At 35.0% G+C, this 25559-nt stretch overlaps 1 protein-coding gene across 2 annotated transcripts; it reads right to left on the reverse strand.

The window, feature by feature from the left end:
* Nucleotides 1-540: 540 nt before the first annotated feature.
* On the reverse strand, nt 541-24346 carry LOC149800691 (membrane protein FAM174B-like). 2 transcript variants are annotated; one of them, XM_089954727.1, is made up of 3 exons: nt 23912-24346; nt 17034-17190; nt 541-10728 (listed from the first exon to the last, which is right to left on the reverse strand). In XM_089954727.1, the coding sequence occupies exons 1-2, from the start codon at nt 24238-24240 to the stop codon at nt 17046-17048; spliced, it is 474 nt and encodes a 157-aa protein (XP_089810853.1). In that variant the 5' UTR covers nt 24241-24346; the 3' UTR covers nt 541-10728; nt 17034-17045. The 2 variants fall into 2 exon arrangements, with proteins under 2 accessions (XP_089810853.1, XP_089810852.1); XM_089954726.1 differs by having other exon boundaries at nt 541-10731.
* Between the last annotated feature and the right edge of the window lie 1213 nt (nt 24347-25559).

A 25559-nucleotide genomic window follows, 5' to 3' on the forward strand; every position in this document is an offset into this window, starting at 1 on the left:
CATCCATTCAGGAGAAGCAACCATGCAAAGAATTTGATGACAGTTGTCAAAGCAGTCATTTTGGAGGCTAGAGGATATAATGCCTTTGAGTGTGACTGGTTTAGTAATGCAGAGTACTGGCTGTACGAGTGTGGCTGGTTTAGTTAAGCTGAGTACTGGTTGTACTGACAGGCTTTCTCAGAAGAAAAAGATATAACACTTCACCAAGGTTCATGTATATCCATATACATGTATGTACTTCTCAGTGACAGTAATACAAAACTTGTGCAATCAGGTTAACCCGATTCCACACAATGCCGATGACAATGATGATGTTGATGGTGTGTTATACTCTGTCCTAACTTCATACAGATGAGCTAAAAATGCACTCTCTGCTCATTTGAACATGTTTGTGTGTGATGGGGTCTAAAGAAAAGAAGGCATATCAACTGATGCAGACACTATGCAAATGCTTCTCAGTGCTGTAAAAGGAAATGGATTGATATTGTAAAATAGAGCCACTCTGATAGAGATGTGAATTAATGCATGGATAAAACAATGTCCGAGTTAAATTCATTACAATATTGTAATCTTTTAATTTATTGTCTCCAAAGAAACATTTAAAATAAAATGGTTATATTACAGAATATACATATAATAAAATCTAATATTAATGAATCAAGAAGATTCCCAAATAAATTTTTAAATGCATGGAAAAGAAAATGACATGGTAAGGGTCAAATACATACCTGTAATCTCATCAAAAGTAATCAGCAAGTAAAAATTACAGATGAAAGTTTGTAAGTTTGACAATATGGGTCATGGATATAAAATATATTAATATACAGAATCTGGATTAGAACCTTGACTCTGATCTGTCATGAACTATTTCATGATAAATTAAAGTCTATACTGCTTGTTTCATGGAAATATAGTACCATCTATACTCACTTATAAGTCAAGTCCAACTGCAAACAACAGATCCTGATCTGTCATTTTTAAATGTGCCAGCAGATCAGTGTCGATGCTGTTTGTTCCACTGATTACTCCTCACAAACTGCATATCCAATTCTCCCAGCATAATATATGACAGCAGATCTGGGTTTGTGCAGTCTGCAGCTGGACTCCACTTATAATCAAGTATGGACAGCAAATGGAATATTTTGGCATGTTCATCTTGAATTAAATTCAAAATTTCCAATATCTATGATAAAATCTTCACAAATGCACTACTAGTTTCATAAATCATCCCCCCCAAATCTATGTTTACACTGATGGATGATATGCGAGTCTGATGTCACCTGTTTATTAAATTGTGCAATTTTGATACATGCAAATCTTTCTGTAACAGTTTAGACACTTACCGGTATTTGGTAATAGACATATTAAGTGCAAAATTTAAAATGGCCAAAGGACAGAGTGCTGTGTTATTCCACATGGATTTGAAATTCAAAATGGCCAAAGGACAGAGGGCTGTGTTATTCCATTTGGATTCACAAGTCACACACATATGATTTGATCCAGAAACAGTATCTATATCTCATCAAAAGAACCCGTCAGCTGACAGTAACACAACAGCTGCCACAAATACAGTTAATTGTATGAAATATACAGACAAAAGTGTAGCAGATTTTTGCATGTTTTAATGAATATGCGATATCAGAACCTAAACCGCCAGTTAATATTATTTGAGGTAAGGGGCTGATTTATTGGGCTAGTGAACTACTAGCAATTCTCTTAAATGCAAATATTTAATTAATTTAGTACATACTAAAACATTCTTGGATACAAGTACATCGATACCAATATTTATCACATGACTACTGTGTTATTTAGTTTAATAATTTTCATTCAAAATATCTTATGTAATCTGATGGCATAAGAGGCATACAAAGACACCAAGATGTCAATGGCATACAATTGCAATATAGAGTAATTTCTACTGTTGTTGTTTTAATAACTCAATTATGTCAATGTTTTAAACACAATGGACATAAGGGATAGTACCAAATACACTTAAACTATTTTAAATTTCGAAACAGAAATTCTTGATTGCAACAAATTTTCTTTATTGTAAACTCAACTTTTAATGTATATCTACTAACATGAAAACATGCAGAAAATACTGTCTTTCCATAGCTACAACAATATTGAAGATCCACCATTTTCCTTCACAGAGCTTTTCCAATTTGAAATGGGACAAAACAAAGATTAAACATGTCTTGTGTGGAATAGGAAAATTCCCAATCTCAGAAATAGAATCTGTGGGCAATAACATCACAAAACCTCATTACTACCTACAAATTTTGACCTGAAAGTGGGATTTCTTTATTCCAAATTAACCAGATGGGATTTCCCTATACCAAACCAACCAGATGGGATTTCCTTATACCAAACCAACCAGATGGGATTTCCCTGTACGAAACCAACCAGATGAGATTTCTCCTGGTCACAAAAATGCATATCATGGATTCTAGTATTAAGCAATCACATAATGACACAGCCGGAATCTTTCGTAGAATGTAACATCCTTTAAGAAGCATACAAAACTGTTTTAAATGGGGGAGCTCACCAGTTATTATGTACTTCTGAGAGTGACGTATGTAAGGTGAAGTTGTTTGCATTTAAAACATGCACAATGGAGAGAATGTTGGCATACCTCTATGCTACATTAATGTAATGTGGATGATATTTCTTCGGATATTGTACTTTTGGAAATTGTACATGATCTTAGCTTACTGCTAACTAAAATGACTGCTCCCTTGTGCTAAAAAATCAGCCTGAATTAGTCTAAAGTTCACTATCCATAGCAGCTACTAAAATAGGGAAAATGAATTTTGCCACACTAGACAATCCTAGCTTCAGAAATTGCAATGAATGAATGACCAAATATATAAAATGTAAAAAAGTTATCGGCTCTTTTTAATATACAATTTACCTCTGAAATTCAGTAAGTAAAAATGACCAAGTGGAGCTAGCACTTTTTTGAAAGGTGCACATCTGGAGTAAGGCCAAGCTGTATACTCTATAACCTATGTTACACCCATCAATCATACACCAAAATAATGGGAATTAAAGGTTCTTTGAATTATACCCAAGATATACAAGGTCTTTTTTTTAAAAATAGCCAGTATAACCAGTGAGGAAAGCCGGGGAAATTATTTTTCTTTAAAATTCTAACCCTATGCAAAATACGAAACTGTACAGCGCCACCAATAAGAGTCAATTCATCAAATAAAGCCAGGCCCAAACAATGAATGTTACAAAATTATCAAGAGCAACTACTGACCAGGGGAGATAAATCTATAAAAGATGATAAGACATTTGTGTGGTATAAGTCTTTCACCATTAAACTCTAATAGTACATTTTACTTGCTTTAGTAATCATACTATTGTACTAAGCTATATTTCATTTAAATAGGTTATCCTATAAAGCAACAACACTACTGAAATTAAAGAAAATGATGGTAAACTGACAAATGAATTCATTTAAAATGAAAATTAATTAAATTACAAATAATACATAAATCATGCTATAAGAGTAATGAAATAACATAATTTTTGTCAAACATAAATATATGAAATAACATAACTTCTGTCAAACATAAATATATGAAACAAATTTTGTCAAACATAAATATATGAAATAATATGTATATCCACCACTTCATACTATGTCCTACAGATACTAAATGACAGAAAAATAATATCATATGAGAGTAATGAGCAAATAATTAGCAAGAGTCCTAACTGGGCATGAGATTACTCATCTGACTGACATAAAACAAATGTGAAGGCAGTGACCAAGAAATCTGGATCGCTGGGATGCTTCTGTTAAAATTTCTTTCATTGTTGATGACTGTATATATACTTAAAACAAGTGTTTTAAGGATTCTCTATATTTTATCGCACATTAGTACTGCTTATCGAATATTAACAGTCCCATATTCCAGTACATTTTTTGTCCAAGCTGGTTAAATTCTGTTCAGTACATCTGTTCTATTTAAAGTTGTGTTTTTCTACTTGTAGTAATAGTAGCCACATTTGTTGGCTGATCATCATCACACTTAAATTTTTATAATTTATTTGTTCAGATAAATTTGATACAATCATTCTATATTTTTTGTAACAACAGCTATATATCTGATAGCAGATTGGCATAAGTTTTGAAAGTTTGAATGCCCTTTATGTCACAATGTTTTCAAAATCTGATCATGTTTAATTGCAAGTTTGTGATTACTCATTTCTGTTTTTAGTAAGTGGTCTTATTTGAGAGTGAATTGGAATAATCTACATAAACTGAAAGAACTCAACACCAGGATGATTCCTCTAAAATTTGTCAAAATTCTAACTGGCAGTTTCTGAGAAGCTGTTTTGAGAGTTGTTTTCTACTTTGATAAATGGCAGCTATATTTAATAGTTCAATGAGATCATTAGTGCAAACCTTGAAGCACTACATGTCAGGATGCTTTCTGTCAAATGTTGCCGAGTGATTTCAAGAGGACATTTTTAAAGGTATTTTTTTAAATAGTATTGCCAGCCACATCATGATCTAACATCAGATCAACATCCTTTGTATAAATCTTAAGCTCTCAATACCAGAATGCTGTCAAATTTCATCCAGTGAAAGACACCTCATATCAGCATGCTGTCAAATTTCGTCCAGTGAAAGCCTCCCCCCATACCAAAATGCTGTCAAATTTCATGTAGCGAAAGCCCCCTACCCCCGACGTCAAATTTCATCCAGTGAAAGCCCCCCACCGAATACCAGAATGTTGTCACATTTTATCCAGTGAAAGCCCCCCAATACCGGAATGCTGTCAAATTTCACCCAATCCTGCTATGTATTTAACAAGAACCCAAATGTAATAGATTTTACTATTATTAGTAACAGCAGCTACATCTGTTGGAGGATTCATATACTTTGAACAAATGTGAATCTTCCTGCCTAGATACTTTTTGTAAAATCTGATCATGTTTTGTTCAGCAGTTTTTGCAAAGAAGTTGTTTATGTTTTTTTTTCTATCTTTATTAACTGACTGACAAATTGGAATACATCTACAAAATCTGAAAATCCTTTATGTTAGAATGCATCATATGAAACATAATATGCAATTGTGAAAGCAGTTTTTCATAAGTTGTAAATAACTGTACATGGATGAATGATGACACAAAACAAGCAAGAGTTCCTTGAGAGGATAAAAGATTTTGTAGGAATTTAAGATAAGACAATATCTTCCTTTTAAATGCCGAGTTATGAAACCATCTCTGATTTTCTTCAGCAATTTAAAACTGGCTGCTGTGGCAGAAACAATGGATGTCAGTTGGACATCATTTCTATTTAAGATCATGCAATCATTAAAAGTCTTTTGGTGAAAATCTTCATGTCAATTGGATTATTCATTTAGGACTAGAGGCAACATCAAGATTTCAAAACAGCCATCATGACAGCCATACTAGAGAAACAATGTGTACCATTTTCACTAAGACCAACTAGGTATCATAAGAAGTCTACCAGTTAATATAGCCATCCATTTAGGATAATGCTTTCAAGATGGCCATCAAGGTGTCAATGATTTAATTTGGATCAACATTAGAACTCTAAACACCCTATGTCAAAATGACTTACCTTTCCAGTGTATTGATAACAGGATTTTCAAGATGGCTGTCACAAAGGTGGTTATGTCATACTAGCATCATTTTAATATTCGTCAAAACTGCATGTTAATGTGACTCCTGTTTTGGAAGAGTAATAGCTGGGTTCATACAGGTTTATGTGGAAAGAAATTCAATGGCAGAACTCAGATGTTCAAGGAGTAAAGTACAATCAAGATATAAGGTTTCTGCAATAGGCAATGAAAATAAAAATGTAACTTTACTTAAGCAAACTGGTGTGGCCAGATATCTATGCATCATGTAAGCATTTGTCATTGCACCATAATTAAAATTATGTCAAATTACAAACAACAACACAGTGAAGTGAAGGTTAAGTAGGGAGTAATAGTCAAATCTATAGAATCAATGGAGTCTGCATAACTGCTCCTGCCACTTTGGGTTATAAACTTACTTCAACAGTGGTACTGGTTGGTGTGATGTGAATTGGAATTTTAATGTAGCTTTAACAAAATTTCAGTCATATCGCTACTATGTCTGCAATCTAGCAATGGGGCATCATGCCGCAGACCGGTAGCATGATGCCCCACTCAGTCACATTATCCTGACACCAGGCCAATCAGTCCTAACACTAACCTTTTAATGTTGAGCACCAAGTGAGGCAGCTGTTAGTACCATTGTTGTAAGTCTTTGGTATGACTCGGCTGGGGATTGAACCCATGACCTTCCGAGGTGGGCGCTCTAACCACTATGCCACTGGAGCAGTCGGTACTGGTTAGTGCAAGGGTGTATATAATGGCTGACTGAACAGGTGGTGGTTGCACATTGTTTTTCCTTAAATAGGTAGGTCAATTAATTAGTTTATAAATTCAGGTGATAAGCATTTTAAGACCACTGTGAATCTTGGGACAAGTAAATCATTAAGCATGGCTTATCAATGAATAAGGAAATATTGAATTTAATAAGCAAGATATATTCACCACAGTTTGGGTCCAATTACACTTGGCAAACTTTACAAAGCGTTAAAAAAAATTTACATTTCAACAAACAACATAGAAAAGTCTCACATTATGCAGGGTACAGAAAAAAACAAATACTTTTTCAAATTGTATAATAATTAAAATATATACAAATGGAATGTATGACTGCTTAATTTATGCAATCAAAGGATTTCTCACTATAACCAACAAAAAGAATAATACCATATTGAAAAATAATTATTAGAAACTGTACATTGTTTGAAGCAACTACCCAAACTGCAAAATATTTCTTGAACACAGAAAAAACAACAGATTTACTTTCTGTTCAAAGGATCACACATCTTGCATATGTAAATTAATTTACAAAAAATGCATTCAGTTGGGACTCCTAAGCAGTGATTTGAGGACAAATGCTTATAGTTTTTCTCCTTTCTTGATGCTTACAAGGTTTAAAAAATAAGATTCATACACACCCACACACATATACTATCAAATCTGACCTAACACCTCTTCAAAATGGCCATTCTACCCCTCCATAAAATGTCCTACATAAATGTCACTTGCCTTCTGTGGTCAATGAATGAATGGTTTAAGCAGTCACTGGTGTGTACAACAGTTACTACTAAGTCTTCTGTTTCATGAGGAATGCATTGTTTAGATAAAGGAATATCATGCGACTTGATGTGCAAACATTTCATATTTTGCTTGTACTCATCATACTCTAGTCATACTGATAGTCAAAGGTGTCCCTATGTCAAATTCAAAAGCAAGACAGTTTTATCATTAGTGTCAAAGTCGCAATAAGATTGAAATGCATGTACTCCCCTACTGAAACAGAGATGTTGATCCCTATTGGCTGCGGGTATGTAATAGGTGTAGCCAATAAAGTTCTTTATCTTTCCAAGTATTGCTGCTACTAAGAGCTCACGATCAAAACTGAAGTTGTGGTCAGGTTGGTTAAAGCGTTTTGACACATGGGGTCTACTTTCTTGTTATGGATATCCCTGAGATGTTCCTTTATTTGCACTTAGAATTCAAGTGGTTTGGTAGCAGAAGACTCCTGACTTGTTGGCATTTTAAAAACAGGTCATCCAGTTTTTTTCTTTACATCAATGTTAGCATCTCTTCTAATCACTGTGGTTGGGGAAGAACTGGATAGAAGCTCTGATGCAGTTCCATAAAGACTCAATGGGCTCTCTGTGGAGTTGGGATCTATACAATCGGTATTCCCTAGATGACCGACTAGACCACCCCAGCAGATGGGAGGGAACTCCTCCACATCCTATCAGGCAGTACTGTCCTATAGGGGGTTGAAACAATTCATTTTCTGGATAGTAAGAAAAATAGTTGTGCTATAGTAGCATAAATGGAAGTCACCTTATGTTCCAGTTTGACAGGTATAGCTAGATATCTTCCTATATTTGTATGTGAATTAAAGATACCTCTGAAGAAGAAAGATACTCTGAAAAGAGTTACATCCCCTTTACTTTGGGCCAGGGGATATTCAATATTAAAAACTTGCCTGTAAAGGTTGGTGATGTTTTGGTACAGGGTTCACAAAGAATAGCCATATATAGCTTCTTTTGATTTCCTATTCATCACAGGCTTCTCACTGTCTTTTTGATCTACAAAGCTGAGAAAATGATTAATCCAGATATTCTTTTTAAAGAATGAATAAACTAAGATAAGTGTAGATTTTAAGTTTGTGATAATTTCATTTATAGGATGGATTAATGTAAGCATCATACACTAATCTTGTGTCAGTGTGTTAGATAAAAATTTGGGGGTCAACAACAACAACACATACACTTAAATTATATTTTGTTGTACAGTGCACACACACCCTATCTTAACATAATAATAGTAATAATGATATCTGCTCAAAAACCAATTTTAAAAGGTGAGGTGAACCTGTGTACAGAGGTCACCTGTGTGTAATAGTCAGTTTTACCTTATTCCATGAGTGGTCACTAACAACAGATCTCTCTCTCTCTCTCTCTCTCTCTCTCTCTCTCTCTCTCTCTCTCTATATATATATATATATCTCCAAACATGCTGAAAGATTACATAGAATGGCTATGTAATGAATATTCTGACATCAAGGATAGAAGCCAATTCTCTGAATGTATAAAGGCATGCAATGTTTACATAATAAAAATCCGTCTAGAATATATGAAGCTAGTCACCATAATAACTGCAATGTGTACTAAGAAACTTTGAGGATAAATTTCAAGTCTCATTATATTAAGTCGACATCCCTCTACTCTGGGGTTAATTCTTCCAGCATGGTCATGCCCAATAAAATATCTTACATGTTTTTAAGACAAATTTAACCCACCATTGGAAATTCGAAACATTGGCTAGCATGGTGACAGGATGCAACAAAATCATAATGTTCAATGAATAATTTTAATTTGTGTATCTCGTGTAGTTTTTGCCACTTTATGCAAAAGGGTTTTACTCACAAAGTGTCTGTATGAAAAAGTTCAAAAGTATGTTAATTGTTTTACAATTCAAACAAAGGCTGTAAAATCTATTAAGAACATATGTTACCAAAAATAAAATTGCTGTAAAGACATGAAAGTCTTAACAGGTCATATAAAATTGAGTTGTCTGCCTCATGTCTCTTATTTAATGGTGCTAATAAGGTTTTAATTACACACAAAAAATAATTAAAAAATGCGAAGGAAAACCCCCACAGAAGAATTGGAATAAAATTGCTGTAATGACTAGAAGGTAAATCAGGCGATTTAGATATGGATATAAATAGGCTAAAATAATTGCATTTGTCTACAATGAGTGGGTTGTGTAATTTTGCTAAGAAGCTTCTTGGGACAGAGGGATGGATAAGACCAAATCTAGATAACCCCACTGCAAGCAACTGAGGCCAAAACATTTCCTCAACAGAAGACATTTAAGGTTTCAAAATCCTTTCTGACTCATTTAATTTTATACAATGTATTCATATAGTTTAATTTGATTTACATCTTAAAAATGAATATGACAAACCTCTTTTCCTGCATTTTTGAAAACTGCAAAATATACTTTGCACGAAATCATTAAGGATCATAATGAAATTAAAAACAACCAATATGTTCATCTTGTAAGATCAAACTTCTAAGTTAAAAGGGACATAACCCAGTAAAATTGTATAAAAATGGTGAAAATAAAACAGTACTAATGTCTTCCCAAATTGGCCTTAATACTATGGACTTCTTATCACATGCAATAAAGATAATACTATTTAGTCCTTCAAAAGTGATCAAATGTAAACAAACTTCATCACAGAAGCAGAAAATTCAATTTCCAACAGGAGACCTAAGTCAAATTTTTCTTGATCATAAGATGTAGGTCTTTTCTGGACTCACTTCACCAAGTCCATCAAAGGTTGTTCAGGGGAAACAAAATTAATGATTTAAGTTATATTCAGGTAAATGGATGAAAGGATTTAGGTTACCCCATATGCTCCCTCCAACAGCATACCAATATAGTACAAAACATTTGTAAAAAAAATATTACTGATCCGCTGTATACTGTATATATGAAATAATGTGATAAGACTGTCTGTATACATGGAGTTATGTTAGCTTGACATCTTTCAGTCATCATTACTAAAGCTAGGATAAATCAAACAAGTGTTACTATGTCTTAATAAGACCCCCAAACAAATCCATGTTTAAACGATTAAATGAATTTGTGTTATGTGTCATCTCTACACTACAAGTCGTTTAATATGCATGTAGACAGTCAGACAGACATACACATATATTACTGCTCACAAGTTATAAGGCCACCAAAATGTTCATCTTTTCTTTCACTGAGATAACAATATTTAAAATGGGACATTTCTGATGCACTTATAAACTGACATACTGTGCTACTTTCAATCCAACATATCTAAATAAACATACTCTTTCTAAATTGGCCCAGATAATATAGAATTAACACACTGTACCCACTGCCTTCAGCATAATGTTCTTTTCTGTTAATTTGGACAAGATAAAATATTGCACATTAGGTAGTCTCATACGAAAACTGGTCATTGTTGACTGCAGTGTGGACCTTGAGTGAATTTCCATTTTATCTCTTCTTTTATGTGTCTGTCAAGGTTCAGTTGTAGTTGTTCTCAGAATTGTAATGGCGAAATCCCTCAACACTGCTACAAAAAAAGAAAAAAAATTGAAAGAAATTTTGGATTTACAGAGTGATTTATTGTTGTTGGCACATACCAGTCACAGTACTATATTTGACAATGTAGATCAAGTTGAAGTATTGATAAACTGCAATAAGTATTCTATGAGAAACAATTAAAGCATGATATTTCTTAATTACACTGAAGTCACCAAATTTATATGGCAATGCCTTTGGCAGATTTTTTAATATTCATTGTTATAAAATAATGAATGGCAGATAACTGAAAATAACAGTGAAAATAACAGAACATGAAAAGGGGACTAATAATGTAAATTTTGGAGACACAGTTTACATGATTCTAATGTACTGCACTACAGTGACTGGAGATTAGTAGGGATTAACCCTTTTGTATTGCTTTGTACATGTTTCTGTCAAAGTTTCCAATCCCAACCCATTTCATCAAATTCAAGAACTTTTGTGCAGAAGTATTTTAGTTGGTCATATTCCCTGTTTATTGCAATGCTCACCTGAAAACCCGCTACAAAATAGGCAACATAGTTTCTAAACTTTATTCATGTGAAAATGTTAAAACAAGCCATGTATAAAAATATGGTGGCAAATATCGGAAGTGAAGCGATGAAATTCTAAAAATTATTCATAACTCTAATACAGCACATGAAATCATTCATTTTCCACCCACCAAACTGGGGCAACCAATCCTTTCATATTCCTCACTGAAGCCCTGCAGTGGAAAGGTTAGTAGCTAGAACTGTACTGCAGTCACATTCTGTGCTTCTCCACCATTGAATGGCTGGGAGTAGTCAATGTGAGTAACATGGCTGGGAGTAGTCAATGTGAGTAACATGGCTGGGAGTAGTCAATGTGAGTAACATGGCTAGGAGTAGTCAATGTGAGTAACATGGCTGGGAGTAGTCAATGTGAGTAACATGGCTGGGAGTAGTCAATGTGAGTAACATGGCTGGGAGTAGTCAATGTGAGTAACATGGCTAGGAGTAGTCAATGTGAGTAACATGGCTGGGAGTAGTCAATGTGAGTAACATGGCTGGGAGTAGTCAATGTGAGTAACATGGCTGGGAGTAGTCAATGTGAGTAACATGGCTGGGAGTAGTCAATGTGAGTAACATGGCTAGGAGTAGTCAATGTGAGTAACATGGCTAGGAGTAGTCAATGTGAGTAACATGGCTGGGAGTAGTCAATGTGAGTAACATGGCTAGGAGTAGTCAATGTGAGTGACATGGCTAGGAGTAGTCAATGTGAGTGACATGGCTGGGAGTAGTCAATGTGAGTGACATGGCTGGGAGTAGTCAATGTGAGTAACATGGCTGGGAGTAGTCAATGTGAGTAACATGGCTGGGAGTAGTCAATGTGAGTAACATGGCTGGGAGTAGTCAATGTGAGTAACATGGCTGGGAGTAGTCAATGTGAGTAACATGGCTAGGAGTAGTCAATGTGAGTAACATGGCTAGGAGTAGTCAATGTGAGTAACATGGCTAGGAGTAGTCAATGTGAGTAACATGGTTGGGAGTAGTCAATGTGAGTAACATGGCTAGTAGTAGTCAATGTGAGTAACATGGCTGGGAGTAGTCAATGTGAGTAACATGGCTAGGAGTAGTCAATGTGAGTAACATGGCTAGGAGTAGTCAATGTGAGTTACAGTTTAATAACCAATGTGTGACAGTCACCCATGGAAAGACAAACTTTTGAGTTACAGGATATTCATTTTAAAAAATCTTTTTGTCCATGATCTGCCAATAAAAAAAGAAGACGTGTATTCAGTGCATGTTTATTTAAAGATAGGTTGGTCCACCATCCATTTGCCATTTACTGTTAAAAAATCAAGATGCATTTGTACTATAATTTAAACAAAGAAACTTTTTGATTTCACATCACAATCAGTGTGCGTGTGTGCTGGGCAAATTTTTTTTTATAACCACTAGTCCAGGACAAGTGGTTTCAGAGAATTAACTAGTCCCACCTTTCTCTTCACTAGTCCCACCTTAATTTTCACTGGTCCCAAAATGGTAATCACTTGCCGCGATTTGATGAGACATATGTACTTAATCCACAGAAAGAAAAAAAACCCGAAATAATATACAACATAATTATTTCTTAAAAGAATTTAATTTTTAAAAACATTAGTTGTTATACATTTGGCTTCTTCAAGTTCATGTATATATGTTTTAGCTCATGGATTTGAAAATATGTCCATGTATATGTCTGTCACCTTCCGAGTCATATATTCAAGACAGGGATAACAGAATCCGTCTTATGTTTTATCCCTCCATTTTCAAACAAATTTACCTTCTCCGAATCGCTGTTATTACTATCCTTGTGAAAATAATTTAGCAAACTCATTTTATCCACAGAGTAACTATCAGCCTGCTTGACAACTACTTCTAAAGTGATCATAAGATCAAACTTCTCTTTTAAATACAAACTGAAACAGCTCAATAATTAGCGTAATTGTTTTGCTTCAAACACAACATCGCATGTGGAAGTTAATCATCTTTGTAATCAATTATAAATTAAAGAATTATTACTGTCATTTAATCAGTTCATAAAGGAAACCAACACTGATGTCGGTAAAGTACCTTTCATTAATTTAATTACACTGACTCGCTGGATTAAAATCATAGTGAGCCGCTGGTTATGATCTAGATTGAGTAAACTCATTGCAACAAAACTGCTTACAACACTGTTAATTGATCATACTGGCTTTCTTTTGTTTGATGTGTTTTGATTTGCTGATAATTTGGTCGCTTAGCCCAATATGCAGTGAAGCGGTAACAGGATGTAAATGTATACGTGAAGAGGAGTAGATCAAGTGTTCAGTACGCCTGGACGGCATGATTGGCAAATAAAGGTAGATATAGTGATTAAAGCACGAAAATAAGGACTAGCCAGACTTTTTTAAAAAGCACTTGTCCCGGACTAGCGACTTGGAAAATTTTACTTGCCCGACTTCAAAAATGACTAGTCCGGGACGTCAGGCTATGGGATTTGCTCAGCCCTGGTGTGATTTGGATTTTTAACATAGCTCTAACAATTTTTCAGTCATATCGCTATGATGTCTGCAGTGTGGCAGTTTATAGTGATGTCTAGCACTGGGGAATTATGCCACAGACCCACCCAGTCATAATACTAACTACTTAATGCTGAGCACCTAGTGAGGCACCTGTTAGTACCATTTTTATGTCTTTGGTATGACTTGACTGGGGTTCGAACCTGCGATCACCCACATTGCAGGCAGCCACTAAAGCCACTAGGACACTGGACATCACAATCAGAAGAAAATGGACTTAACATGTCTAAATTTTATGTTTTCACTTTATTTAATATAAATCTGAATTTTAACCTGCATTAAATTAAAGATATGCACAGGTTTCATTAAGTAGGGATGAAAGAATTAATATATTTATGCATCTATACTTTTTCCATATCAGTACTCATATCGATACAAGCGTGAAGAACTGATACAACATGATAATTATCCTACACAAGCAGGAAACCAGCACTCATTTCTGTCTGGAAAAATGAAAAACTGTTGCCAGATAACATTTACGTTTCCTGTCTTTCACAAATTAACAAAAACAAGGTGGCTAAAACAAATGGTTTGAAATATGCCCCATGTCCCAATCCTGCCAACTCCATGCTGATTTTTTTAAATACCCTTGGAATGCTCAGCCATTGAGAATGTTTCAGAATAAGGAACATCATTCCAGATTTGTTTCCCATTTATGATTTAAGAATTCTACTGATCATTTAATAAGCACATTATGCAAAGTTTCTCTACTACTTCACAACTTGTCTAATTCAATCAATTTGAGGGCTACACTTCCAGTGTCACATTTAAAGCTGACAGGTGGTTTAAGTCCAGAGTAAAACAATAACCACCAACCAGAACTTAGGTGTATTCACTGTGTGACACACTGGAAGTGTTGACATCCAAACTAGGTTGATTTTGAAACAAAGCAACAGAGAAACTTCATGCAAATGATCTTTAAGGCACTTAAATCATACAAGTTTTTAACCGATATGTAATCAGTGATTAAACATCCCAACAGGATAAAAATATTTAGCAGGGGCCAGATTCCAAACCACACAAATTATAGTCACCTTGTTTATTTGTAGAAGTGGAGTGGGTGTTGGCAACTATTTCCTTTCTCAATGGCAGAAACAAGTCTGTCGCCATGGCAGTTGTCATGAAGTACAATGCAATGAATTCTGTTGTCAGTCATATCCACACGTACACGAAGTACAATGCGATGAATTTTTTGGTTTGTCATATCCACATGTACATGAAGTACAATGCAATGAATTTTGTTGTTAGTCATATCCACACTTACACAAAGACATGTTCAAGCCAAGATTTTCTTTATATGAGGAAATTGCACTATTTTTCAGGTTTTTTTTATTCTGTTTAAGATAGCACTGTATTGACTTCCAAATTTAAGTGAAATTATGACTCTGTCATTTTAAAAACATTCATGCTGTGCACAATAAAGGGAATGGCAACCAAGACATGTTCCACATGTGATCAAATGGAGAAGCCTGAAATGGCCTAAAAGACTAAATACAAATCCCTAACACCTAGCAGGTAGTCTGTTTGGAAGTACTTTTAATATCTTGTCAAGGATGAGAACAGAATATAAGAATGGCCCACTTTCATTTAGGTCCAACTAGACATCATTGAAGGTCTGTTGGTAAAAACCCCATCTCAATATGACTACTATTCTGGAGGAGTGGTGATAATATTTCCAAGACAGTTGCTATGAAGGCCATATTGGACATCAGATCGGTACCATTTAGGACAAACTAGACATCACAAAATTATTTTTGTGAAAGCACCATGTTGATATGGCTATCCATTCTGTGGTGATGACAATTTCAAGATGACTGCTGTGGAAGCCATAGTAGATGTCCAAAAGGCAACAGCTTCATTCAAGACCAAATTAAGCCATAAATGTGTTTGTAAAGTTTCATTGCAATCCTTCAAGCAGTTTAGAAGAGGTAGGTATAACAAACATGCAAATGAATGGATGGATGTCAGGCCACACGCTAATGAAGGGATGGATGTCAGGCAGCATGCTAATGAAGGGATGGATGTCAGGCCACACGCTAATGAAGGGATGGATGTCAGGCAACACGCTAATGAAGGGATGGATGTCAGGCCACACGCTAATGAAGGGATGGATGTCAGGCCACACACTAACAAAGGGATGGATGTCAGGCAGCATGCTAATGAAGGGATGGATGTCAGGCCACATGCTAATGAAGGGATGGATGTCAGGCCACACGCTAATAAAGGGATGGATGTCAGGCAGCATGCTAATGAAGGGATGGATGTCAGGCAGCATGCTAATGAATGGATGGATGTCAGGCAACAGGTCATGTCATAAGATCTTTTGGTCTAAGACCCGTATATCTTAAAAACAATCTCTTTCTCCAACAGCCACGGTAATTAAAACCATTGCAACATCATACTTAAACAATTTTGGGAAACAAAAACATATTCTCATAAAGTTCTCTGCTCTATTGCAAAGTCTAGTGTACAGCTTAATAAGAGCATTTTGCACTGTCTACTGTAGCTCAGTTCATGTGATTTTGCAGATGACCACTACCGTATATTTATATTACTTTCTGGGTAATGGCAAGAAAACTTAAAATCTATCCACTACAAGCCATGATGACCACTATACTATGTCAGTGATAAACACAAGGTGAATGGAGTGTTTTTTTTTTGTATACAGTTTTTAGCATAATTTTAACAAATGTTGTCATATCCTTACGATGTTTGCAGTGTGGCAGTTTATAGTGATGTCTAGCACTGAAGCATCATGCCACAAACCTGTAGCATCATGTCCCACCAAGTCACATTATCCAGACCTCAGGCTGACCAGTTCTAAAACTAACCTCTTAATGCTGTGCCAAGCGAAGCAGCTGGTAGCACCATTGTTATAAGTGTCTGGTATGATACTGCCATGGTTTGAACCCCCATCTGTGGCAGATGCTTGAACCATTCAGGCCACCAGAGCAGTCTCAGTGTGGATGGAATAAATGTTTTTTATAAGATGGGCTTTCTGACAACCTTCCCCATGTGAGTTGTGGAAAAACTGCACTGTATAAACTTTTGTAAATCAGGATGTCTTTTCTTATAGAAATATGTTCAAACTTTACTGATTTGAATACTTCCTGCAAATACGTTTAAGAAGGCTGGTTTATTTGCATTGAAAGCAAACACAGATTGTAAGCAAATGTTTTCCTACTGCACACTAATGATTACTACTTTGGGGACTGACAAATTACCTGTAACAAAAGTTATTTCTTTTTGTTTTTGTTATTTATTTCAAACACGGTCAAGTCCTCTTCATCATCATCACCCTTGCCTAGTGGCTCCATCTCCAGGTCTGCACCTTTAGTTATAATACCATATTTCCGTGACTTGCTCTTCCTTCTGTGAACTCTGAAATTATGAAGTAAACACGAATTTATTCATCGAACTATGAAATCTGTGTGGAAATCATGGAAAGCTCAGTTGTTAAAGCATCAGACCTAAAATCCAATGGTCACTGGTTCCATACATACCCATGCCAACTGGGGTCAGCTACCTCATTGTGTCCTTTAGAAAGGTACCCACATTTACTCAGCACGATAGCCAATAGTTTGTAAAAAGTACTGTTAAAACTAACAAAAACAAAACAAGCAAGGCTCACTTGAAGGGACTGTTGCTCCATTAGCTGAAAATAACTTGCATGAATTCAATACAAGACCAATTCTTCTTTTTAAGTGTGGACTGTTTAAACCATCTCTGATATTCTTGTGCAACAAGATCTTCAAATCAGTCACTATGGTACCCTTATTGGATTAACATGTAACATTTTTTATTCAGGACAAAATGGACACCAATAGAAGACTTTTTCAACATGTTCTCTGTGGCAGCTCTATCTGAAGTTAAATCATCACCATTTTCATTCAGGACCAATTTGATATATAATTAGTCTGCAGGTCAAAACCTTATTGCAATAAGCTTTCCATTTAGGAGGAAGAACTATAAAAAAAATGTCAAGGTGGCTGCCCATACTGAGTGTCAGATTGACACCATTTTCATTTAGTGCTAACTAGACATCATTGAAAGAAATTCTGGTGAAAATCAAAGGTTGATATGATTTTCTATCTTTAAGCAGAGGTAGCGCTAGGATTTTAAAACTAGGAGTCCAGGACTCCCATTTTGGTAAAAATAGGAGTCCCACCATCAAAAGCTGCAGTCCTGTCTTTCCTACAGAATCAACACAGACGTGAGTGCATCCATTTTTAGATGGAGAGGTTTCTGTAATGTAATCACTCACTTTAATATAGCTTCATTACAACAGTCCAGTGACAGGATTGCAAATTTATGGTTTATTTGTCTACGTCCATGTAGTAATTTTAGGCAATGGTTAAATAGCATCTGATTTGCTCTTTTTTCCCTGTGTTTTTGCAAATACATGTCAAGTCGGAAAACAGCTTAGACCTTAAAGCGCATCTCGTGAATTTCACAACATAGCATTGTCCCATTCGTTTCTGACCTACATAATTTGCATTTTAAAGTTAAATCTTTAATAAAATAATACCTTGGCTTTGCTTTCAATGATTAGTATATTTTTCTGAAAATATCTGCCCGATTATTTATGAACGCAGACAATCTAATATCCCAGACTTAGCAAAGTCCGCCATTATTTCCCCGTTAGACCTACTGTTTCACTTAAAGTTTCAAACTAATTTTATGAAGAAATAGTGTACAAGAGGCAGTTAATATATATCCAGATCACTGATTCTGATCTTAAAACACATGTTTGTATGTTTTATCATCAAAGGATATCGTGCAGATAATTGACAGTTGCTACTTTACTCGGAAAAGGGTTAATGGTCAATCAGCTATCAAAACATATGCTTGTGAATGGGCAAGAGTTTGTTTGTCAACGTAACTGATATCAGAACTAGGCCTAGCTACTGATGTATTGATGAATACATTTCACTACAACACTAGAACTAACCAGGCTAAGGCGAGGGACATTTTAAAAAAAGGTATGGTCAGTCAATGTACCTCTTAAATAGTTCTTGTTCATCTATCAGAGTGATACTGAATTTTGTAAATCCAAGTAAGAACTTATTCCAAACACTAAGCTAGGCATCACACACTTTCTTACACTTAGCTACTGTCCTATCCAAACTATCAATTCTAGCAGCTTTAGCACTCTTTTGAATTTCGTTACAATCTTCATAAGTTTGCCGTTTAACCCCAAAATACTTATCCAAATTTACAAATGACATTTTGTCTAAGTCTCAACATGTCTTGATTCTCGTGCACTACTTATTCCGATACATTCGGAAATGAACACAATAACGAAAGCTAAAGTTGTTTATTTGATGTACTTTTATAAATGACCACATGTACATCTCAGGGTCTTTTGCATGCAGCATGAAATTGTGAATTACTAAAAACAAGTCACGAAATTCACGCCAAAATTATGAGGGTTGGCAGCTATAAAACACTGCAAGGTCAAGGTTATTTTCTGATTATCACTCCTTTTTTTTGAAAATATGTACAAAAATGAGAAGCAAATATATTTAACCAATATACTGTATGATGTTACTACAAGTACACAGGCAAACAATAAAACCATTAAATTAAAATCTTTTCAATGGATTGTTGTAATGAAGCTATAAAGTGAGTGGTTACATTAAGAAAATCTCTTTACAAAAACAGATACAGTCACATGTTATGTATGGTGCATACATGTTAGTTTTGTTGATTCTGTTGGAAATAAGGGTCTAGTTCATTCATAAATCAATCTTAATGCTTCAGTGTGTTATCTATGAACAGTTACAGTGATGTTAATCACCAGCAATGAATTCTGGACGAACAATACAGTATGAAGACATGTATTTGCTCTCATATACATGTTACAGTGGTTATTTCATAGCAGTTTCAAAATCTTTATAACTGCTATTTTATAGTGAATTTTCAGAAAGAAAACAAAATTTGCTTAAGCATTTTTACCAGCATTCAATTACTATAATGTAATCCCATATTCCCATCAGTTAAAATTAATTACAGTACATCATTTAGTTTTTGCTGTGCTCTTTTAAAATTAAATGGCCAAAATACTATGAACATATCTCTTCATCCAAATATATATAATTTCAATTATGAATACATTTTTTTCATTACTAAATGTGTTATATACACACACACATCTCTTGCATTGCTCCCACTTCTCCCTATTCAGCTTACACTTCTACCTTATCTGTCCAAAAGGAAAAGTAATGCTCCCAAAAATTCAAGTCTAGCTTGACCCCTGGTCATTACAGAATGTAATCAATATATCTGAACTGGGACTGGTATTTCAAGACAGGTGGTCCCATTTCCAATGTTACTGTAGGAATACAAAATGAAAATATAAATGAAAGTCATATAATGTATACAGAGAAATGAAAGAACATAAACGTAAACTTAACAACATATTTATTATCAGAATAATGACCAGAAATGTGTCACTGTCATGGCAACCTGGAGAAAGCCATGTTCACCATCTAAAGAGCACATGTCACTGCAATAGTCAAAAGATACCAGGTTTCTGCAATACAGACAGGTTTCTGGTTGTTGTTACTGGAATATGTTCACAATTAAGTGTGCATTACGTTTTTTTTACAATAACATTATGTGACTTTCATTTAATGTTTTTGAATTCTGTGAACAACATTGTAAATTGGTTATTTGTTATCATGTGGCTATTTGACCTCTAATGTTATGAACATGTTGATTGCAAGATCATAGTAGTCATCTTACTTGCAATGAAGACTGCTTTATTGGCCTAGCGGTTAGAGCATCTGCCTTGGATGCAACACATTGTGGGTTCAAACCCCAGCTGAATCATTCCAAAGGCATATAAAAATGATACTAACAGACGCCTCACTGAGTGCTCAGCATTAAGAGGTTAGTGTTATTACCTCGTAGGCCTGGTATCAGGATAATGTGACAAAATATGTCTGTGGCATGATGCCCTAGTGCTAGACATCACTGTAAAAAGCAACACTGCAGATATCAGAGCAATGCAAATGGCAAGTTTCAAGTCAAATTTGATCAATGTTGTAGTTTTGTCTTGTCAGTCAGTGGATTAAAGATACATTATACCACAATTTCTGAGAGAAAAAAATCATCTATTGATATCATGCATTATATGGTTTGATGTAAGGTTGTTGAAGTTTGCTAGGCCTGCTATAAAGCAGCTAATCTATGCCAACAATGCATGACGTTGGCAAATTCCAACTTTTCAATTGGCAAATGGCCCTAACCCTACAACCCAATATAAAGGTCCAAATATCAAAAATGGGGTGGGATGGGTCAGAGGTTAACTCCCCCGCATGTACATTGCAAACCTGAGCTTGCCCGGTCCAAATGTGAGATTGTCCTGAGAGTTGGACAAGTGGATTTGTAAATCACTGATTAGACATTTTAGAAATTAGTTCCAATATGTTATGATAACACCAAGACAATGAAACTGCTACTATACCCACATATATAGATTTGAACCCAATATGAGCATTATTGAAAATACCACAGGAGTCTGACATTTTATCAATAAATAATCCATCAGGCCAAAGTAGCTATTCTGCCACAGTTTGAATAACACTCTGAAAGTAATGTCACAAAATAAAATGTTGAACTTGCCTTTGATTTCAGATTGTATCATATAATAATTTTATATAAATGTTCTGAATAGAAATATCTAGTTAAAGTTAAGATAGTAAGAATGACAATTGATGATGTCATCACATTTCCAATATTAAAGCCAAGATGGATGCTGGATTCAGTAGTATTAAAAGATAACACAGACTCTGCTCCATGATCGGTACAAGTATTAGACCCTTAGAGGCTTATTTTCTGCTGCAGGACTGAGCAATTTTTTTTTTAAACCACTAGTCCAGGACAAGTGGTTTCATAAAATTCACTAGTCCCACCTTTCTCTTCACTAGTCCCACCTTACTTGTCACTAGTCCCACCTTATTTTTCACTGGTCCCAAAATGGTAATCACTTGCCGAGATTTGATGAGACATGTGCTTAATCCATAGAAATAAACAAAGAAAAAAAAAACAATATACAACATAATTATTTCTTAAAAGAATTAAATTTTTCAAAAACATTGGTTGTTATACATTTGGCTTCTTCAGGTTCATGTATATATGTTTTATCTGATGGATTTGAAAATATGTCCATGTATATGTCTGCCACCTGCACCAGCACTAAGCCAGCAGTTGATAGCTGTATCTGGGTTAAAGTCCTCAAGCTCTAGTCCATTTGCAGAAATGTTCATTAGCATTTGTAAACTCTTTTGGTTTAAGGAATTCTAAAAGAAGTCTTGATTAAGTTCATTGAACTAAATCCTCGTTCACACTCAGAAATAGCTACCGCACACTCAGTATCCATCTTACGTTTTATCCCTCCATTTTCAAACAAATTTACCTTCGCCGAATCACCGTTATTACCTTACTGGCGAAAATAATCTAGCAAACTCATTTTATCCAGAGAGTAGCTATCAGCTTGCTTGACAACTACTTCATCATAACATCAATTTTCTCTTTTAAATACGAACTGAAACAACTCATTAATTGGTGTAATTGTTTCGCTTCAAACACAATATCGCATGTGGAAGTTAATCATCTGTATAATCAATTTTAATTAAAGAATCATTACTGTCATTTAATCAGTTCATAAAGGAAACCAACACTGATGTCGGTAAAGTACCTTTCATTAATTTAATTACACTGACTCGCTTGATTAAAATCATAGTGAGCCGCTCGTTATGATCTAGATTGAGTAAACTCATTGCAACAAAACTGCTTACAACACTGCTAATTGGTCATACTGGCTTTCTTTTGTTTGACGTCTTTTGATTTGCCGATAATTTGGTCACTTAGCCCAATATGCAGACAAGCGGTAAAAGGATGTAAATGTATACACGTAGAAGGGTAGAATCAAGTATTCAGTATGCCCAGAGGGCGTGATTGGCCAAATAAAGGCAGATATTGTGATTAAAGCACGAAAATAAGGACTAGCCCAACTTTTTTAAAATGCACTTGTCCCGGATTAGCGACATGGAAAAGTTTACTTGTCCGACTTCAAAAATGACTAGTCCGGGACGTCGGGCTATGAGATTTGATCAGCCCTGTGCTGGGTAGAATCTTGTGAAATTGGCTACATTACTCTCTTTGAATGGATATTAGTCCTACAATGTAAGACATAGCACATGTTGGTTTTGTTTTAGTACTATGTCTTACTATCCAAACAGCGGCCTTGTATAGCATGTTATCAAAGTTTCAGGAATATCTCACACATTTGGCAGCATATATTGATACTATTCCACTAATTTATGTGTAATTAATATACTTACTGTGTTGTCTTTATCCTGGTAGAATGAAAATATGACACTAGCAAAATGGACACATTTTCATGTTCTGCTGACATACATTTGAATTTCTTGCAATGCAACAGTAGTCTAGGCATGCCGAAGTATGTTTCAGTAGGTTCATGTTGCGGATATCTTTCTTGAACGAAATGAACCATTTCTTTACATTTCCAATAAGCAAAAAATTATTCTTATTCATTTCGTTAAAGAATATTTCAACTTAACCTGATTTTGGCATTCCTGGCTTTCATCACTTTCCAGTCAACTGAAATGTAGGCCAATGAAGCTTGAAAACAGGTCCATTTTGTTTGTGAGAAATTGAATTTATTAGAGAAAAGACATTAGAGTAAGTAAAGTCTGACATTATGACTCTACTTTGTATTAAAGCGCCGTTATTTTAGTTGCCAGTTGTGTGAGATATTCCTGAAAATTTTACTTTCATTATGATGTTAGTCGACAACAAAACACACTATGCATTACTGTTAGGCAGTAAGACCCTGACGCCCAAAATATAAATATCAGCGTCAAGGTCTTACATGTAGGACTAAATGGATATGTATAGCTTTTCTGTCTTCGGCGATTCTGAAGCTATAAAAGACGCATGATAAAAGTTGAATCGAGCGGGTCACGCTTGCACTCTTTGTGTTAATTCATAGTACCGATAAAGTGACTTCGTGTTGTCAGAGACCTCATCATACTTTATTGATAACAGGTCTGACTCATGTGAAAATACTAACCTCCATGCTTTGATTCCAAAATAAATAATGACGATGGTAGTGACTGCAATCAAAACATACAATGCTCTAAGCAACATGTCTTTGTTTTTTCCCAAAGAGTCGAAAAATTTATTGACAACAGGATTTGTGTCGTTTTCAGCTTTTTTGGAAGGTCTGGTTGTTTCAATGGCATGACTTTCAGTTGTGGTCGAATGCAGTGCAACTGTATCGTTAACATTCGCTGTCGTTGTTCCGTCACTATTCTCTAGACTATTCCTTGGAATGAAAATAATCATTAAAACAAAAACGAAAGATATGACGTCTACTTTGCAAATAGATTTAAAACTCATTTTTGGAAATTAAGACACTTTTCTGTAAAATGAAAATGGTATTATCTGCTGAAGTATTATTCGTCACGACGGCCACATCATACAAGACTAAGTCACTTGAGAATCCCTTTGCTTTTTCCCTTCAATAGGTAATTGGAAACTAACCGAAATATTCCAAATAAAGTCAGTAAACTTAAAGTTCCGGTGCAGATTATTATCTCTAGAACGAAACACGCTCACGGATGTATGGAACGTATGAACACAATGCGGATTTGAATACTGCCAACCAGTAGAGAGGGTGAACAGACCTTTTGCTGAAACGTAATTTTTGAAACCTAAAGATTCTTACGAAAAAAAAACTTAAAAAAATAAGGTCAATAACGTCAAACCGAAGCATCTAACTTACCGAGAATTTTTCTATTTGGGTTAGTTTATTTTGTTACTTATCTTTGTCGTTCGTGTTTATTTTTTTATATAAAATTTGTATGTGTGTTCGTTTACCCGCCGGACTTTTCATCGAGGTCGCACCCTCTCTGCTGCTATAAATGTATGACTAATTAAATCAATCTCTCAACCAAATATTTTATCAAGACCTATGCAGTATCGTGATCGATGATCATGCAAATTTATTGTTATAAAACCGTGTGGAGCAGATTATGCTTTTGAAAAAGTTTTTGAACCTAATCATATCCATATCTCTACTACACCAAGTCTGATGAATATTTCGCAGAGTATGTGTATCGAATCCATTAAACACATATAAAATATTACATTTATCTCTGATCACTTTAGGTATTTGTGTATATCGCTGATTAACATAAATATCATCAGTATTTTTATGACTGCCTCTAGAAAATATTCTAGCTGGATTTGATTGCTTATCCAGCAACACATCATCGTATACTACTAAATTATTAATAAATCCATCGAGGTCATCTAAAGATGGGGCTTCATCAATATCGGTGATAAAATCAATAATATCATTACCATCTTCGTCCAACAATTTTGCATTTTCATTAAAATCTTTAAACACTTCGTAGCATCGCTGATCATCAACTGAATACAACTTATCCTACTTGAGCCATCTCATTATCAGATTAAGTAATAATTGTGTCTTACCAGACCCAGTTGGACCTATGATAATTACTCTGATAGAACTTGGTAGCGCTGGATGATGCTTGACTGACTCTTGATATCGTGTCGCTGAGAAATCAGTGACATCCATGTTATACAAATATAATAAATAACATAAATCTATATTGTGTTCGATGCAGAGCATCCACACTCACAAGCTGGTTAACAACAATAATAACAAAAAATAAAAAGCGTGCACTTACAGG

The sequence above is a fragment of the Sinohyriopsis cumingii genome, chromosome 4 (assembly GCF_028554795.1).
Source record: "Sinohyriopsis cumingii isolate HCF-2022 chromosome 4, ASM2855479v2, whole genome shotgun sequence".
In the NCBI taxonomy this organism is placed as follows: domain Eukaryota; kingdom Metazoa; phylum Mollusca; class Bivalvia; order Unionida; family Unionidae; genus Sinohyriopsis; species Sinohyriopsis cumingii.

Bases quoted from the DNA above. Each gene is read 5' to 3' on its own strand.
- LOC149800691 (XM_089954727.1), bottom strand. From the start codon at position 24,240: ATGAGTTTTAAATCTATTTGCAAAGTAGACGTCATATCTTTCGTTTTT. The intron at 17,191-23,911 runs GTTAGTATTTTC...TCATAATTTCAG, and splicing joins TTTGGAATCAAAGCATGGAG to AGTTCACAGAAGGAAGAGCA.